Source organism: Salvelinus sp. IW2-2015, unplaced genomic scaffold, assembly GCF_002910315.2.
Source record: "Salvelinus sp. IW2-2015 unplaced genomic scaffold, ASM291031v2 Un_scaffold1815, whole genome shotgun sequence".
In the NCBI taxonomy this organism is placed as follows: domain Eukaryota; kingdom Metazoa; phylum Chordata; class Actinopteri; order Salmoniformes; family Salmonidae; genus Salvelinus; species Salvelinus sp. IW2-2015.
In genome coordinates, this window is record NW_019943188.1 from 86,042 (window position 1) to 103,375 (window position 17,334).

Here is a 17,334-nt window from a genome sequence, read left to right on the forward strand (position 1 = left end):
AGATAATTGGAATATTACATATGGATGAGGATGTGAGAGATATTTGGAAAATTACATATGGATGAGGATGTGAGAGATAGTTGGAATATTACATGAATGTCACGCCCTGACCATAGAGAGCTTTTTATTCTCTATGTTGGTTAGGTTGGGGTGTGACTAGGGTGGGTCATCTAATTATATTTTTATGTTGGCCTGGTATGGTTCCCAATCAGAGGCAGCTGTTTATCGTTGTCTCTGATTTGGGATCATATTTAGGCAGCCATTTCCCCTTTGTGCTTTGTGGGATCTTGTTTTTGTGTAGTGCATGTGAGCACAGCATTTTCTTCACATTTCGTTTTGTTCGTTTATTGTTTTGTTTTGCTTTGAGTTTCACATAGTAATAAAAGATGTGGAACCCAGATCCCGCTGCGCTTTGGTCCAGTTATTATGACGATGGTGATAATGAATGAAATTGATTAACTTTGCTGTCTGCATGCGACAGAAAGAACTGGTGACGCTGAAAGACGTTCCGTGAGTTTCGTGTTATATTGAAACCTGTTTGCTAAATGTCGCTGTATTGGCGCAGTATTATATAAACAATGTGCAATAGAAGATGATCAAACCGTGTTGGATAGATTCTATGTGTACCGTATACGATTATACATTWWAAAAAAACAGGAAATGATGGGAAACATGCCGTGTTGATAACAAAAGACGGGAGAAAGTAAACAAACAAACAGATGACGTAGGACTGCTGAACGCATCACGGCGTTCTAAGCCTAGCTCCAAGCTGCGTGACCAAATGGAGAAATGGGATTTTCTCATTAGTGAAGAGCCCATGGGTACGTCCCAAATGACATCCTATTRCCTATATAGTGCCCATAAGGCTCTGGTTAAAAGTAGTGCACTATGTAGGGGATAGGGTGTAGATCATTCTAATGGGAGTAAACAAACTAAAAACCTAGATAGTCATTAAGTACTCCACGAAAAGCTAAAGTCAGCGTCTTTTAGGGATATTCTACATTATTATAATATCTCAATTCTCGCTCTCACCCTCTCCTTCGCTCTCTTTCTCTTTCTCCTTCTCTCTCTCTCTCTCTCTCTGTCTCTCTCTCTCTGTCTCTCTCTCTCTGTCTCTCTCTCTCTGTCTCTCTCTTTCTTTCTTTCTCTGTCTCTGTCTCTCTGTCTCTCTGTCTCTCTGTCTCTGTCTCTGTCCTGTCTCTGGTCTCTGTCTCTGTCCTCTGTCTCTGTCTCTGTCCGTCTCTGTCTCTGTCTCTGGTCTCTGTTTCTCTGTCTCTGTCTCTGTCTCTGTCTCCCACTCTCTCCTCACTCTCTTCACTCTTCACTCTCTCATCTCTTCACTCACACAATTCAATCTCAAAGGCTTTATTGGCATGGGATATCATATGTAACATTGCCAAAGCAAGGTGAAATAGATAAATTAAACAAATGTGAAATTAAAACAACAAAAATGAACAGTAAACATTACAGCTCACTGAAAAATTAAAATGTCATATTAGTGTATATAAACAGTGTTGTTATATCGTATGTGCATATTAGTTAAAGTCAAAAGGGAAAATAATGAATAAACATAAATATGGGTTATTTACGTTGGTGTTGTTCTCACTGGTTGCTCCTTCAATGTAAGTTTCAATTTGCTGCTGTATGGCACACTGTGGTATATACAACCCAATGAATTGGGGATAATCAAAATTGGGTTTGTTTTTCAAATGCTTTTGTGGTCTATGTAATCTGAGGGAATATGCTGTCTCTAAAATGGTCATACTTGGCAGGAGGTTAAGAAAGTGCAAGCCAGTTTCACTTCCATTTTGTGGGCATGTGCAACGATAGCTTTCTTCTGGCTTACGGCGTGCCGTTTAATAGCAAAGCATGCTCACTGAATCTGTAATAGTCCAAATATTTTTCTTAATTTGGGGTCTTTCTCTCTCTCTTTTTCTCCCTCTCTCTCTTCTCTTCGACTCTCTCCTTCTTCCCTCCTATCTCTCTCTGGTTTCTGTCTGTCTGTCTGTCTGTCTGTCTGTCTGTCTGTCTGTCTGTCTGTCTGTCTGTCTGTCTGTCTGTCTGTCTGTCTGTCTGTCTGTCTATCTGTCTGTCTGTGTCTCTCTTTCTCTCATCACAACTCTCCAGTTTAGTCTCAGTCTGACAATTGCAGGCATGAAATAAAAATATTTTAGGGAGACCAAGGGGTCACAATCTCATCACCTCCGTACTAAGATATAATTATTATATTTTAATACATTGTGTAATAAAAAAGCACACTAAAATGAATGGTGGTTCAACCAAGGACAAAATGGAAGGGGAAATTCAGAAAACTTAAACGGAAGACCAACAAAACTAATAGACTGTGGCAAAAACTATAATCTAGTTAAACACCATATCATTACAAAGTGCCTGGATACAGCCCTTAGCCGTGGTATATTGGCCATATACCACAAACCCCTGAGGTGCCTTATTGCTGTTTAAAAACTGGTTACCAACACAATTAGACCAGTAAATAGTAATGATTTATTGGTCTGATATACCACGGCTTTCAGCCAATCAGCATTCAGGGCTCAAACCACCCAGTTTATAAAACAAATATAACGTCTCCTGCAACTCATCTTTCCAATAACGACTATGGGATAACAAGATATTGTAAGATATTGTAAGATATTAAACCAACACCTGGGTGGATCCCTAATAAATACAAATACAAAACAYCTAGCGACCTCATCGCGGAGTTTGAATCTCTTGGCGTAATGGTTGAAGGTGTTAGCTTGACAAAGTCGCTGGACCCGGGTTTAAGTCCTGCTCGGCAGATACCCCCCGAATTCACTACGGTACATTACAGTATATTGCTTTATCTCAGGGGTTGTGAAACTCATTCCATGGCGGCCCTGACGTCTGCAGGGTTTTGGGTCTTCCCTTTCAATTAAGACCTGAACATCCACGTGTGGGTTTGCTAACTAATTAGTGACCCATATCAAGTCCGAGGAAGGAGCGAAAACACACCGACACTCCCCCCTCCGTGGAAGGAGTTTGACACGTGATGTACGCCCTACAGGAAGTGAGGAGCCTTGTGAGCAGTATACTTTATGGATTACCTCCCCTTTTATCTGTCACTTCTGCAGTTTCTTCCCCCCCGTCTCTGCATTAATGTCATTTGGTTTCCACTGTCCAGACGTTGTCCGTGTCCTGTTTCATGTCCGTTGTTTATTAAATGTTCACTCCCTGTGGACTTGCTTCTCGTCTCCCAGCGTCTGTCCTTACAACGACATCGGTACACATAACAATGGATATGTCAGACCACAACATTTGTAGCAGAAGGACGACATTTAATAAAAATTAAAAAAATGTATTTCAATGGATGCGTCTGACATTTCTCACACACAGGATGATAGGATGTGATGTTGAGTCCTCTGGGGTCTGCCTTGCCAGTGAACGTCTACAGCAGACAGAACGTAGGGATATGGGAGAGATAATCACTGCAAATTCATAGATAGAGAATATCACAAATATATGTGGGGTTTTGTTCACCAATGTACTGTATGGGATTCCTTACTGTTATTTAGAAAGCAACAGTCTTCATTATTGCAGTCTTTACCAACAGAGAAAACAATATTTTGTAATGTAAATGCTTTCAACCATCTTTGAATAAATTACATTTGCATATATTTTATTCAAATTTTATTTGGGGATATTCTGTTCAGAGATTCTGTTCAGAGATTCTGTTCAGATGTTCTGTTCAGAGATTCTGTTCAGATATTCTGTTCAGAGATTCTGTTCAGAGATTCTGTTCATAGATTCTGTTCAGAGGTTCTGTTCAGATGTTCTGTTCAGATGTTCTGTTCAGAGATTCTGTTCAGATATTCTGTTCAGAGATTCTGTTCAGAGATTCTGTTCGGAGATTCTGTTCGGAGATTCTGTTCAGCATCTTCTGGTTAACATTTTCTTCAAAGATTCCCTTCAGAGATTCTGTTCAGAAGATTCTTTTCGAGATTTCTTATTCGATGTTCTGTTCAGCCAGATCGTTCATGCAGATTCTGTTTCAGAGATTCTGTTTCAGAGGATTCTGGTTTAAATTTTCTTAAAAGATTCTTTCAGAGATTCTGTCGGAGATTCCTGTTCGGTAGATTCTGTTCAGAGAATTCTGTTTCAGAGATTCTGTTCAGTATATTTCTGGTTAAATATTCTCTTTCAAAGATTCTCTCAGAGTTCTGTTTCATGCGATTTCTTTTCGAGAGATTTTCCCTATTCACGTATGTTTTCTGTTCAGAGAATTCCTGTTCATGAGATCTTTTCATGAGATTCTGATTCAGATGTTCTGTTCAGAGAGTCTGTTTCAAGATTCTGTTCAGATAGTTCTGTTCATGAGTATTCTATTCAGTATGGTTTGTCAGATGTAGTCTGTTCAGAGAGTCTGTTCAGAGATTCTGTTCAGTATTTCTGTCAGAGAGTCTTGTTCCAGATGTTCTGGTTCAGTTATGTTCCTGTCTCAGAGATGTCCTGTTCAGAGATTCTGTTCAGAGATTCTGTTCAGATGTTGTCTTTGGGTAAGGTCTGCCTTTTAAGAAATGTAAATGTTTTTCACTTTATTCTCTTTTAGGGTATTTATTGAATAATTATACACACTGACCTTTCAATATAACGTTTTGTTGTGAGAATTAGAAGCTTTCTCCCAGATTGGTCTGGGCCTAACGACATCAATTATGACTGTGATGATCATAGTGTTTTGTAATGGAGGTCTGTAGGCCACTCCATTTCTCTCCCTGCCCTTCTCATCTTTTCTTCCAGAATGAGCTAACGCAATTACACAAATATATCAGGTTGAGATATTTTGATAGGGTGTATAGTGTAGTGTAGTACAGTGTACGGTTGCATAGTATAGCACAGTATAGTATGATGTAAGTATGTATAGTGTAGTGTAGTATATTATAGTGCAGTGTGGTGTAGTGTAGTATAGTGTACATCTATAGTGTATAGTATAGTGTAGTATAATATAGTGTATGCCTGTATAGTGTAGTGCGTTTCTGTGTAATATAATATAGTGTTGTATAGTGCAGTGTAGTGTAGTATGGTCTACGTCTGTAGTGTATAGCATAGTATGGCATAGTATATGTATATGTAGTATTGTATACTGTAAGTATGTATAGCATAGTTCAGTGTGGTGCCGTGTAGTATGGCGCAAGCCAGTATAGTGTAGTTTTGTGTAGTATAGTGCTGTATAGATTAGTGCAGTATAGTGTTGTATGGTGCAGTGTAGTATAGTGTAGTTTAGATTTGTATAGTGTTGTATAGTGTGGTGCAGTATAGTATAGTATAGTGCGGTATATCACCATGTAGTATATTGTTGTTTGGTGTGGTATAGTGGGGTATATCACAGTGTAGTAGTGTGTTGTATAGTGTTGTGGCGTGTAGTATGCTGTTGTATGTGTAGTGTTGTGTAGTATAGTGTACGTATGTATAGTATAGCATAGTATAGTATAGCGTAGGTCTGTACGGTATGGTATAGTATGATAAAGTCTGAATAGTATGGTACAGTGCAGTGTAGTGTGGTGTATTTCTGTTTTGTATAGTATAGTATAGTATAGTGTGCAGTAGCATAAGCATGTACAGCATATTATGGTGTAAGTCTGTTTATTGTAGTACTGTAGTGTCGTGTAGTATAGAGTAGCTTCGTGTAGTATAGTACACTGTTGTGTAGTATGGTGTAAGCATGTATAGTATAGCATAGTGTAGTATAGTGTAGAGTTGTACAGTATGGTTAGTATAATACAGTATAGTACGCCTGTATAGTGTAGGTCTGTTTTGTAAAGTATAGTATAATAAACAGTAGCATACGTATGTACAGTATAGTATGTTGCACGTCTGTATAGTATAGTGTAGTGTATTATTGTCTAGTGCAGTGTGGTATAGTATAGTGTGTTATAATGTAGTGTGGTACATTGTATTTATGTGTAGTATAGCATAGTATGTGCAGTATAGTATGTTGCGCGTCTGTGTAGTATAGTGTAGTGCTGTCTAGCGTAGTGATGCGTAGTATAGTACACAGCTGTATGCCGTAGTGTAGTATGGTGTACATATGTGTAGCATAGTATAGCATAGTATAGTGCATGTCTGTACAGCATGGTATAGTATAATATTGTGTAATTATGTGTAGTATCGTGCAGTATAGTGTAGTGTAGTATAGTGTGTGCCTGTGCTGTATAGTAAAGTATACAGTATCATACGTATCTGCAGTATAGTATTTCACAAGTATGTGTAGTATAGTGTGGTGTGGTGTAGTACAGTGTAGTGTTGTATATTGGGTATATGTATAGCATAGCATAGTATAGTATATTGTAGGTATGTAAAGTATGGTATAGTATTATGCAGTATTATATAGTGTACAGCTATATAGTATAGTACTGTATAGTGCAGTGTTGTGTAGTATATTATGATATAATGTAGTATACTATAGTGTTCTATGGTATAGTGTATTGATGTATAGTATAGCATACTACAGTATGGCGTTGGTCTGTACAGTATGGTATAGTATAGCACAGTACGGTGTATGGTTGTTTAGCATAGTACATAATTGTGTTGTATAGTGCAGTATAGTGTAGTATAGTATAGTGCTGTGCATTGTTGTATAGTGTAGTGGTGTGTTGTATGATGTAGTATAATGCGGTATAGTGTAGTGTAGTATAGTGTAGGATAATGCTGTACAGTGGTGTGTAGCATTGTATCGTATAGTGCAGTATAGTGTAGTATAGTGGTATATTGTAGTATGATGTTGTATAGTGCAGTGTATGTATACTATAGTGTAGTATAGTGTTGCAATATGTTGTATGGTATGGTATAGTGCCTTCTGGTATGTTATGGTGTTGGATAGTATAGTATCGCGTAGTGGAGTGTAGTATAGTGTAGTGTTGTAGAGTGGAGTATAGTATAGTGCAATGTGGTGCTGTTTAGTGTTGAATTGTATGGTATAGTGTTGTATATTGTTGTATAGTGTGGTATAGTATTGTATGGTGTGGTATAGTATAGTATAGTGAAGTATAGTGTAGTATGATGTTGCATAGCATATTGTAGTATAGTGTTGTGTAGTCTAGTATTATGTTGTATAGTGTTGGGTAAATCATGTAGTGCCGTGTGTCACGATTGCAGATTTTAGAGAAACAACAAATGTCTGTACATATAAGTGTCTTATATCGGCTGAAGGCTTAAATTCTTGTTAATCTAACTGCACTGTCCAATTTACAGTAGCTATTCCTGCGAAAATGCCATGCTATTGTTTGAGGAGAGCTCCTAACAACAAAACACGTTTTTCATCGCGATAGGTTTGATAAATTCACCTCTGAAGGTGAAATGTGTACTTACATTCTGAAATCTTGCTCTGATTTATCATCCAAAGGGTCCCAGAGATAACATGAAGTGTCGTTTTGTTAGATAAAATCCTTTTTCATATCCTAAAAAGGTCCACATAGCAGAAGCACGGTCGATTTAGAATTTCCACTCGTTCAATTTTCAAAGAAAGGAATCTGTGAAAATCTAACCCTMAACGTTGTTTCAACCAATCAAATCACGTTCGTACTTATTCCTCAGAGATCCTASAACGWAACCAGACTTCACTATATMATTAGGRGTGTAGTATATCCTATAGGACACCAWATTTGGTCAGGGAGCGACGTCTTCATGGCACGGCGGTCTTCACTTGATTGACTGTAACTTTGTCAGATAAGCACCAATCTGGGTCAAACAAAGCTAGCTAGATAACTAATGAGTTGAGCTTTACGGGAGTATTGGGAAACCTCGTATCTGTCGCAAAATGTAGCTGCTAACCTTGTGCAACAGCAAGCCATTTCCTTTTGGACAAAAATTATAAGAATATGGAGAGTTATGAAGTTATGAAAACTGGGTGTTGTGCAAATGTTGAACTTATAATATGGCTACTAATAGTGGAAAAGTTAAATCAAAGTCCAAGTATGCAGATTTTACGATATTCTTGCAGAAAAAAGTGTCATTGTAAATGTCTCCTTCAAGATTTGCCCAAATGTACCTGGGGACTTCAAATCAAATCAAATCAAATTTTACACTAAATGTCATGTAGTTTGCTCATACTTCAAGTTATCCGTCTGAAACTTTGCACATACACTGCTGCCATCTTGTGGACATCATCGAATTACAACCAGAGTGATGGCTAGATTTGGGACCTCTTTGTTGCATTTCAAAGATGATGGTAGAAAAAAAGAAAAACAGTTGTTTTTTTTCTTTGTATTTTCTTCTACCAGATCTGTTGTGTTATATTCTCCTACATTCAATTCACATTTCCACAAACTTCAAAGTGTTTCATTTCAAATGGTACCAAGAATATGCATATCCTTGCTTCAGGGCCTGAGCTACAGGCAGTTAGACTTGGGTATGTCATTTTAGGCGAAAAAAAGGGGGCTATCTCTAAGACGTTTTTAAGGCGTATCACAATGATGTCAAATAATGTAAAACTATACATGTCATATAATTAATTATAGGTAGGCATGTACCACGTTGCATTTGAGAATATCCTGGTTAGCTAACTCTTAGGCTATATGCCCAACACAAAATGTACAATGTTTAGTTTAACCCTTGCGTAGTATTATCATTCTGTAAACTTCACTAAACCCCTAAAATAAAGCAGCTTAATTGAATTTTAAACCTCAAATCTATTTTTCATGAAGAACCAACCTGTCATTCATCACCAACTGTCTGGGTTTTCCCTCTTCACAATGCAGAAAGACTGCATTTAATCAGTGGACACCACTCGTTTTTATTACAACACACCTGTCATAATTGTGTTCTTTACTAAAAGTAGAGGTTTATTATTATTATTATTATTGCTAAAGGTACATGCATAGGTGTAAACATCATTTTTGTTAGCAAGAGCACTTGTATAGCCTAAGAAAGTAGCAGAAATGTGCAGAAAGTCGTTTTGAATGCATTTAATTGAAGGGGAACAATAACAGTCTTGACCTGTTTTGGAAACGTAGTGATATACTCTTACATACTGTACAATGTGGAATTCAACTACAAAATACTAGTCTTCTCCCATTTTTTTGAACCATTGCTCTCAGCCACAAGGTGTATAAACAACAACAATAAATAAGAATAAAATAAGATAATAGATACAAAACAAAAAYGTGAAGAACATAAATCAATCAACTGTAAATAGCACATGTATGCAAGTGTGTGCGCATGGACTTTGCAGATGTATTTCTCACATGTGCAGCACATAGTATTTGTTTTACAGTCTTTCTTTGGGGGGCAGAATTGGCAATCAGGAAAAGATTCAACCTCTTGAATCTGTAAGTTCTAATCACCTCGTCCAGGTTGTCCACGCCTCCTTTGTTGTGGTTGTCGTCCAGGATGTTGGCAGGCTTCCTGTCCTCACGATCACTGATCTCAGCCATTTTGTGCAGTGTGCTCAGGAGGACCACATTCTTGTTCCTCTTTAGGAGGTAAGTAACTGGAGTGGTGGTGGGGGTGAAGGCAAACTTTGATGAGGAGGCCTCTCTCCCCCTTGTTGTGAGGAGTGCAGGGGGGAGTTCAGGCTTGTTCTTTCTAACTGTGCCAACCATGGTGATCTTCCTCTTCAGGAGCTGCTGGTTGAGTTCATAAGAGGTGAAGAAATTGTCACACGTGACATTGTGCCCCCTCAGTCCATCTGTCACATCAAGCACAACCCTCATCCCCTGGTTCTTCTCCGGGCCTCCGCTGGGCGGCTTCCCTGTGTAGACTTGCATCTTCCAAGCGTAGCTGGATTGTGTGTCACAGGCCACCCATATCTTGATGTCATGCTTGGCTGGCTTGCTGGGCACATACAGCCGGAAAGGACTGCGACCTTTTGACAAAAGAGATTACTATCAGTAATTAGTATCAGTGTCACAGAAAACAATCACATAAACCAATGATATTACAGCAATACATAATACATTTAACAGTGACAATTACTTACATTACAGATATGAAAATAACAATGTACCTCTGAATGGAACCAGTTGCTCATCCACTGTTACTTCAGGCCCAGGGTTATAGAGGTAATGGCAGACACTCCACCCACTTCTCCCAGACCTCTCTTATGGCCGTCAGTTTGTCTCTCACATGTCTTGCAGGTCTTGACTCACGGTTATCAAATCGTAGCATTCTTTAGAACGTGTGAAAGACATTCAGTGGCATCGTGGCACGGAAAATCACCCTTCCACTCTCTGCATCCCAGAGACTACATGTAGCCTCGCCTCGGGACCTATACACACCCGCTAAGATTAGCAGCCCTATGTAGGCACGCAGGTCAATCTCATCCATCCTTTTCCAGTTGTCTCCATATTTATGGAAACCCTCCAAATTTGTCATCTCAAGGATATTTTTTTTTTGATGGCTGGTGTGATGAACATGTAGAATGTTGAGGCGATGTCCTGGGCAACTGCATGTCGCGTGGGCCCTGGGGTCATAAGGCCCTGGGGTCATAAGGCCCTGGGGTCATAAGGCCCTGGGGCTGTCTCTTATACACATCTAGATGTGTATAAGAGACAGGGTCAATCTCATCCATCCTTTTCCAGTTGTCTCCATATTTATGGAAACCCTCCAAATTTGTCATCTCAAGGATATTTTTTTTTTGATGGCTGGTGTGATGAACATGTAGAATGTTGAGGCGATGTCCTGGGCAACTGCATGTCGCGTGGGCCCTGGGGTCATAAGGCCCTGGGGTCATAAGGCCCTGGGGTCATAAGGCCCTGGGGTCTTCCTTATGACATGTTGTGCTGCCATCCTGCCCTGGTTGTCATACGGTGACAAGGATCATGTTATTTTGCTGTTCTTTGACAAAAATGTCTCTCTTTCCGCTTGGGGGATTTCTTCTTCATCTGAAGGTGATGCAACGTGCTCTGGGTTGTAATTCTTCCCCATCTTCTTCAGATACCCCCCTCCTTTTCTAAATCATTGTTCTCTTGTTCCTCCTGGACATCTGAAAAAAATCAAAACTACGACACATCGGGCACTGAAACGTGCACTCATTTTATTTCCCCTTTATTTATCCAGGTAGGCCAGTTGAGAACATGTTCTCATTTACAACGGCGACCTGGCCAAGATAAATCAAAGCAGTGCGACACAAACAACACAGAGTTACACATGGGATAGATAAACGTACAGTCAATAACACAATAGAAAATCTATATACAGTGTGTGCAAATGTARTAAGATTAGGGAGGTAAGGCAATAAATAGTCCATAGTGGCAAAATAATTACAATTTAGCAATTAAACACTGGAGTGATAGATGAGCAGAAGATGAATGTGCAAGTAGGGATACTGGGGTGCAAAGGAGCAAAAAAACAAAAAAAACAATGTGGGGATGAGGTAGTTGCGTGGGCTATTTATAGATGGGCTATGTACAAGTGCAATGATCTGTAAGCTGCTCTGACAGCTGATGCTTAAAGCTAGTGAGGGAGATAGAAGTCTCCAGCTTCAGTGACTTTTGCAATTTGTTCCAGTCATTGGCAGCAGAGAACTGGAAGGAAAGGCGGCCGAAGCATGTGTTGGCTTTGGGGATGACCAGTGAAATATACCTGCTGGAACGCGTGCTACGGGTGGGTGCTGCTATGGTGAGCTGAGATAAGGCGGGGCTTTACATAGCCCATCTGTAAACAGCCCATCTATAAACAGCCCATCTATCTACCTACCTCATCCCCATACTGTATTTATTTATTTATCTTGCTCCTTTGCACCCCAGTATCTCTGCTTGCACGTTTATCTTCTGCACATCTACCATTCCAGTGTTTATTACTATATTGTAATTACTTCACCACTATGGCCTATTTATTGCCTTAACTTACCTCATTTGCACTCACTGTATATAGACTTTTTGTTTTCTTTTGTTCTACTGTATTATTGACTGTATGTTTTGTTTATTCCACGTGTAACTCTGTGTTGTTGTATGTGTCGAATTGCTATGCTTTATCTTGGCCAGGTCGCAGTTGCAAATGATAACTTGTTCTCAACTAGCCTACCTGGTTAAATAAAGGTGAAATACAAATACATTTAAAAAAATCTAGCAAAGACTTATAGATGACCTGGAGCCAGTGAGTTTGGCGATTGATATGTAGTGAGGGGCAGCCAACTAGAGCATACAGGTCGCAGTGGTGGGTAGTATATGGGGCTTTAATGACAAAACGGATGGCACTGTGATAGACTACATCCAATTTGAGTGTTGAGTGTTGGGGGCTATTTTGTAAATGACATCGCCGACGTCAGGAATCGGTAGGATAGTCAGTTTTATGAGGGAATGTTTGGCAGCATGMGTGAAGGATGCTTTGTTGCGAAATAGGAAGCCGATCCTAGAGTTACATTTGGATTGGAGATGCTTAACCTGTCTGTTCCGCTAGCGGAACCCCTCGCCAACAGCCAATGAAATTGCAGGGCGCCAAATTCAATCAACAGAAATCTCATAATTCAAATTTCTCAAGCATATAAGTATTAGACACCATTTTAATGATACATTTCTCGTTAATCCAACCACAGTGTTCGATTTCAAAAAGGCTTTTCGGCGAAAGCACAACGTATCATTATGTTAGGTCAGCAACTAGTCACAGAAAGCATACAGCCATTTTCCAACCAAAGAGAGGAGTCACAAAAAGCAGAAATAGAGATAAAATGAATCACTAACCTTTGATATTCTTCATCAGATGACACTTCCGGGACAACATGTTACACAATACATGTATGTTTTGTTTGAACAAGTTCATATTTATATCCAAAAACCTCAGTTTACATTTGGCCTTGCCTCCAAAACATCCCGTGAATTTGGACAGAGCCACATCAATTTACAGAAATACTCATAATAAACTTTAATAAAAGATACAAGTATTATGCACAGAATTATAGATATACTTCTCCTTAACGCAACCGCTTTGTCAGATTTCAAAAAAGCTTTACGGAAAAAATAAAAAGCATGCAATAATCTGAGTACGGCGCTCAGAGACCAAAACAAGCCAAACATGTACCCGCCATGTTGTGGAATCAACAGACGTCAGAAATAGCATTATGAATATTCACTTACCTTTGATGATCTTCATCAGAATGCACTCCCAGGAATCCCAGTTCCACAATAAATGTTTGTTTAGTTCGATAAAGTACAATATTTATGTCCAAATACCTCCTTGTTGTTCGCGCCTTGAGTTCACAAATCCAAATTCATGACCCGCGATCACTAGGTCCAGACGAAAAGTCAAAAAGTTCCGTTACAGTCCGTAGAAACATGTCAAACGATGTATAGAATCAATCTTTAGGATGTTTTTAACATAAATCTTCAATAATGTTCAAACCGGAGAATTCCTTTGTCTTCAGAAATGCAATGGAACGCAAGCTAACTCTCACGTGAACGCGCATGGTCAGCTCATGGCATTCTGCCAGACCCCTGACTCAAAGAGCCCTCATTCCCCCCTCCTTCACAGTAGAAGCATCAAACAAGGTTCTAAAGACTGTTGACATCTAGTGGAAGCCTTAGGAAGTGCAATATGACCCCATAGACACTGTATATTCGATAGGCGATGAGTTGAAAAACTACAAACCTCAGATTTCCCACTTCCTGGTTGGATTTTTCTCAGGTTTTTGCCTGCCATATGAGTTCTGTTATACTCCCAGACATCATTCAAACAGTTTTTTGAAATGTCAGAGTGTTTTCTATCCAAATCTACTAATAATTTGCATATATTAGCAACTGGGCCTGAGTTTCAGGCAGTTTACTCTGGGCACTCTTTTCATCCAAAAGTGAAAATGCTGCCCCCTATCCCAAAGAAGTTCATGTGAGTCTGGAAGGAGATTTTAGAGTCTAACCAGACACCTAGGTATTTGTAGTTGTCGACATTCTAAGTCAGAACCGTCCCGAGTAATGATGCTAGTCAGGCCGGCGGGTGCGGGCAGCGATCGGCTGAAGAGCATGCATTTAGTTTTACTAGCATTTAAGAGCAGTTGGAAGCCACGGAAAGAGTGTTGTATGGCATTGAAGATCGTTTGGAGGTTTGTTAACACAGTGTCCAAAGAAGGGCCAAATGTATACAGAATGGTGTTGTCTGCATAGAGGTGGATCAGAGAATCACCAGCAACAAGAGCGACATCATTGATATATACAGAGAAGAGAGTCGGCCCGAGAACTGAATCCTGTGGCACCCCCATAGAGACTGCCAGAGGTCGGGACAACAGGCCCTCCAATTTGACACACTGAACTCTATCTGAAAAGTAGTTGGTGAACCAGGCGATGCAGTCATTTGAGAAACCAAGCCTATTGAGTCTGCTGATAAGAATGCGGTAATTGACAGAGTCGAAAGCCTTGGCCAGGTCGATGAAGACGGCTGCACAGTACCGTCTTTTATCGATGGCGGTTATGATATCGTTTAGGACCTTGAGCGTGGCTGAGGTGCACCCATGACCAGCTCGGAAACCAGATTGCATAGCGGAGAAGGTATGGTGGGATTCGAAATGGTCGGTGATCTGTTTGTTAACTTGGCTTTCGAAGACTTTAGAAAAGCATGGCAGGATGGATATAGGTCTGTGGAGTGTAGGATTGTCTCCCCTTTTGAAGAGGGGAATGACCGCGGCAGCTTTCCAATCTTTAGGGAWCTCAGACGATACGAAAGAGAGGTTGAACAGGCTAGTAATAGAGGTTACAACAATTGCGCCGGATAATTTTAGAAAGATTGTCTAGCCCAGCTGATTTGTAGGTGTCCAGATTTTGCAGCTCTTTCAGAACATCAGCTATCTGGATTTGGGTGAAGGAGAAACGGGGGGGGGGGCTTGGGCAGGTTGCTCCGGGGGGTGCAGAGCTGTTGGCCGGGGTATGGGTAGCCAGGTGGAAAGCATGGGCAGCCGTAGAAAAATGCTTATTGAAATTCTCGATTATCTTAGATTTATCGGTGGTGAAAGTGTTTCTTAGCCTCAGTGCAGTGGGCAGCTGGGAGGAGGTGCTCTTATTCTCTATGGACTTTACAGTGTCCCAGAACTTTTTGGAATTTGTGCTACAGGATGAGGTCAATATCCTTCCAGGATACCCGGGCCAGGTCATTTAGAAAGGCCTGCTTGCTCAAGTATTTTAGGGAGCATTTGACAGTGATGTGGGGTGGTCGTTTGACAGCGGGACCCATTACGGACGCAGGCAATGATGCAGTGATCGCTGAGATCCTGGTTGAAGACAGCAGAGGTGTATTTGGAGGGCAAGTTGGTCAGAATTCCGAATTTTTGGTGGCCTTCCTAAGCCAAGATCCAGACAAGGTTAGGACATCAGGGTTGTCAGAGTGTGCTAAAGCAGTGAATAAAACAAACTTAAGGAGGAGGTTTCTGATGTTAACATGCATGAATGGATGGATTATTTTTTACCTCACGTTAGTCTCATTCCAAATGTGGTTTTGTTAGGAATTCAACAACCGTTACAACCTTTGCTCCCTCAGATGACCGAGGKACGCATGGTCTCTACTCAAACAGCCCTCTCGGTAATCGAGGTACGCATGGTCTCTACTCAAACCTTAGCCCTCTCGGTAATCGAGGTACGCATGGTCTCTACTCAAACCTTAGCCCTCTCGGTAATTCGAGGTACGCATGGTCTGAAGAATAATTTCTCCAGGTGGGGGTGTTATTCGGCAACAGTAAAAAAAGGCTGTCCCATGACGCCAGATCGATGTCTGTGGCTCATGGGGGCGTTGCAATGACTTAGTGAAACTTTAAAGGGAATTGGAATCTCTTTCTTTAAACAGTTTAAAATCACATTACATAATTTCACAAAGAGTTTCATCTTACTCATTCATTTATACAGTAATTAGATGCAAATCTCATAACGGAGACTCTTGTATAAACAGAGTTATGGTAATGTGGCTGTTATGCTGATGAATGAGGACCCAAAAGCGACGTAATAGCAACAGAGTCTTTATTCCAGTATCAAACAAACAATGATTCTTCTGGATATATCAAAGGTAAATCCAAACAGGAAACTGAAATCCTCTCGTCAGTAGAGAGGAACGACTGGAGACGCGACCACAGACTGCAGGTCGCTTCAGGAAGGCACAGGCCGTAGCTGACATAGACACCTGCTCACACGCAGCATCTGAAGAAGGCAAAAACACGACAGGGGCGGAACAAGGACACAGGACAGCAAACATCAAACAAGAATCCGACAAGGACAGAAGCGGAAAACAGAGGGAGAAATAGGGACTCTAATCAGAGGGCAAAATAGGGGACAGGTGTGAAAGAGTAAATGAGGTCGTTAGGAGGAATGAGAAAACAGCTGGGAGCAGGAACGGAACGATAAGAGAGAGAGAGGGGAAGAGGGAGAGAGGGAGGAGGAGAGAGAGGGATAGAAAGAGGGAAAGAAGCCTAATAAGACCAGCAGAGGGAAGCACAGGGACAAGACATGATGATCAAAGACAAAACATTGACAGTTACCCCCCAATCACGCGAGCGCCTCCTGGCGTCACTCGAGGAGGAACCCTGGCGGCAACGAAGGAAATCATCAAGTCAACGAACGGTCCAGCACGTCCCGAGATGGAACCCAACTCTCTCCTCAGGACCGTAAACCTCCCAATCCACTAAGTACTGGGTGAACCAGTCCCCGAGAACGCATGTCCATGTCTTCCGTACTTGTAAATAGGAGCGCCCTCGACAAGGACGGGGGGGGGAGGGAAGACCGAACGGCGGGCGCGAAGACAAAAGGCTTGACACAGAGCATGGAAGACAGGGTGGACGCGACGAAGATTGTCGCGGAAGAACAAGTACGCACAGCGACAGTGATTTGTGACGACCTGAGAGATCCACGGAATGGACAATGAACGCGTGGTTAGTCCAACTTGCGAGAAGCTGTCGGTAAAGGGGAAGGTTAACGAGTGGATAACCACACTCTCTGCGCTAGCGACAATACCTAGGTACTCTTAATCCTACGTTATTGGCGGCTCTCACAGGTCTGCGCCCTGTAACGGCAAAGTGCGAGACCTGAACCCTCCTCAGGTTGCGCTCACTACAGCGTTGGACAAAAGCCTGAGCGGAGGAACAGCTGGACTCGGCGAGCTGGACAGAAACAGAAGGCGGTACCCAAGACTACTCGACGGAGATAGCCCGGTAGCAGACGAAGGAAGCGAGTTGTGAGCGTACTGCAGCCCAGGGGAGCTGTTCTGCCCAAGACGCAGGGTTTCGAAACGAAAGGCTGCCGTAATATGCGACCAATCGTACTGATGGCCCTTTCTGCTTGACCGTTAGACTGGGGCATGAAACCCGGAAGAGAGACCTGACGGAAGACACAATTCAACGACAGAACTCCTCCAAACTGGACGTGAATTGCGGACTCTCTGTCTGAAAACGGCGTCTAACGG

General features: G+C 41.3%; 1 protein-coding gene across 1 annotated transcript in view; it reads right to left on the reverse strand.

Annotated features, from left to right (window-relative positions):
* LOC139024722 (piggyBac transposable element-derived protein 4-like) overlaps positions 1 to 17,334 on the reverse strand; it is a 24,577-nt gene that overhangs the window by 2,747 nt on the left and 4,496 nt on the right. The window contains exons 3-5 of the mRNA XM_070439634.1: positions 9,977 to 10,069; positions 9,639 to 9,835; positions 9,315 to 9,545 (exon numbers count right to left, since the gene is read on the reverse strand). Coding sequence (XP_070295735.1) covers positions 9,315 to 9,545; positions 9,639 to 9,835; positions 9,977 to 10,069 — 521 coding nt within the window. The remainder of the gene's footprint in view (positions 1 to 9,314; positions 9,546 to 9,638; positions 9,836 to 9,976; positions 10,070 to 17,334) is intronic.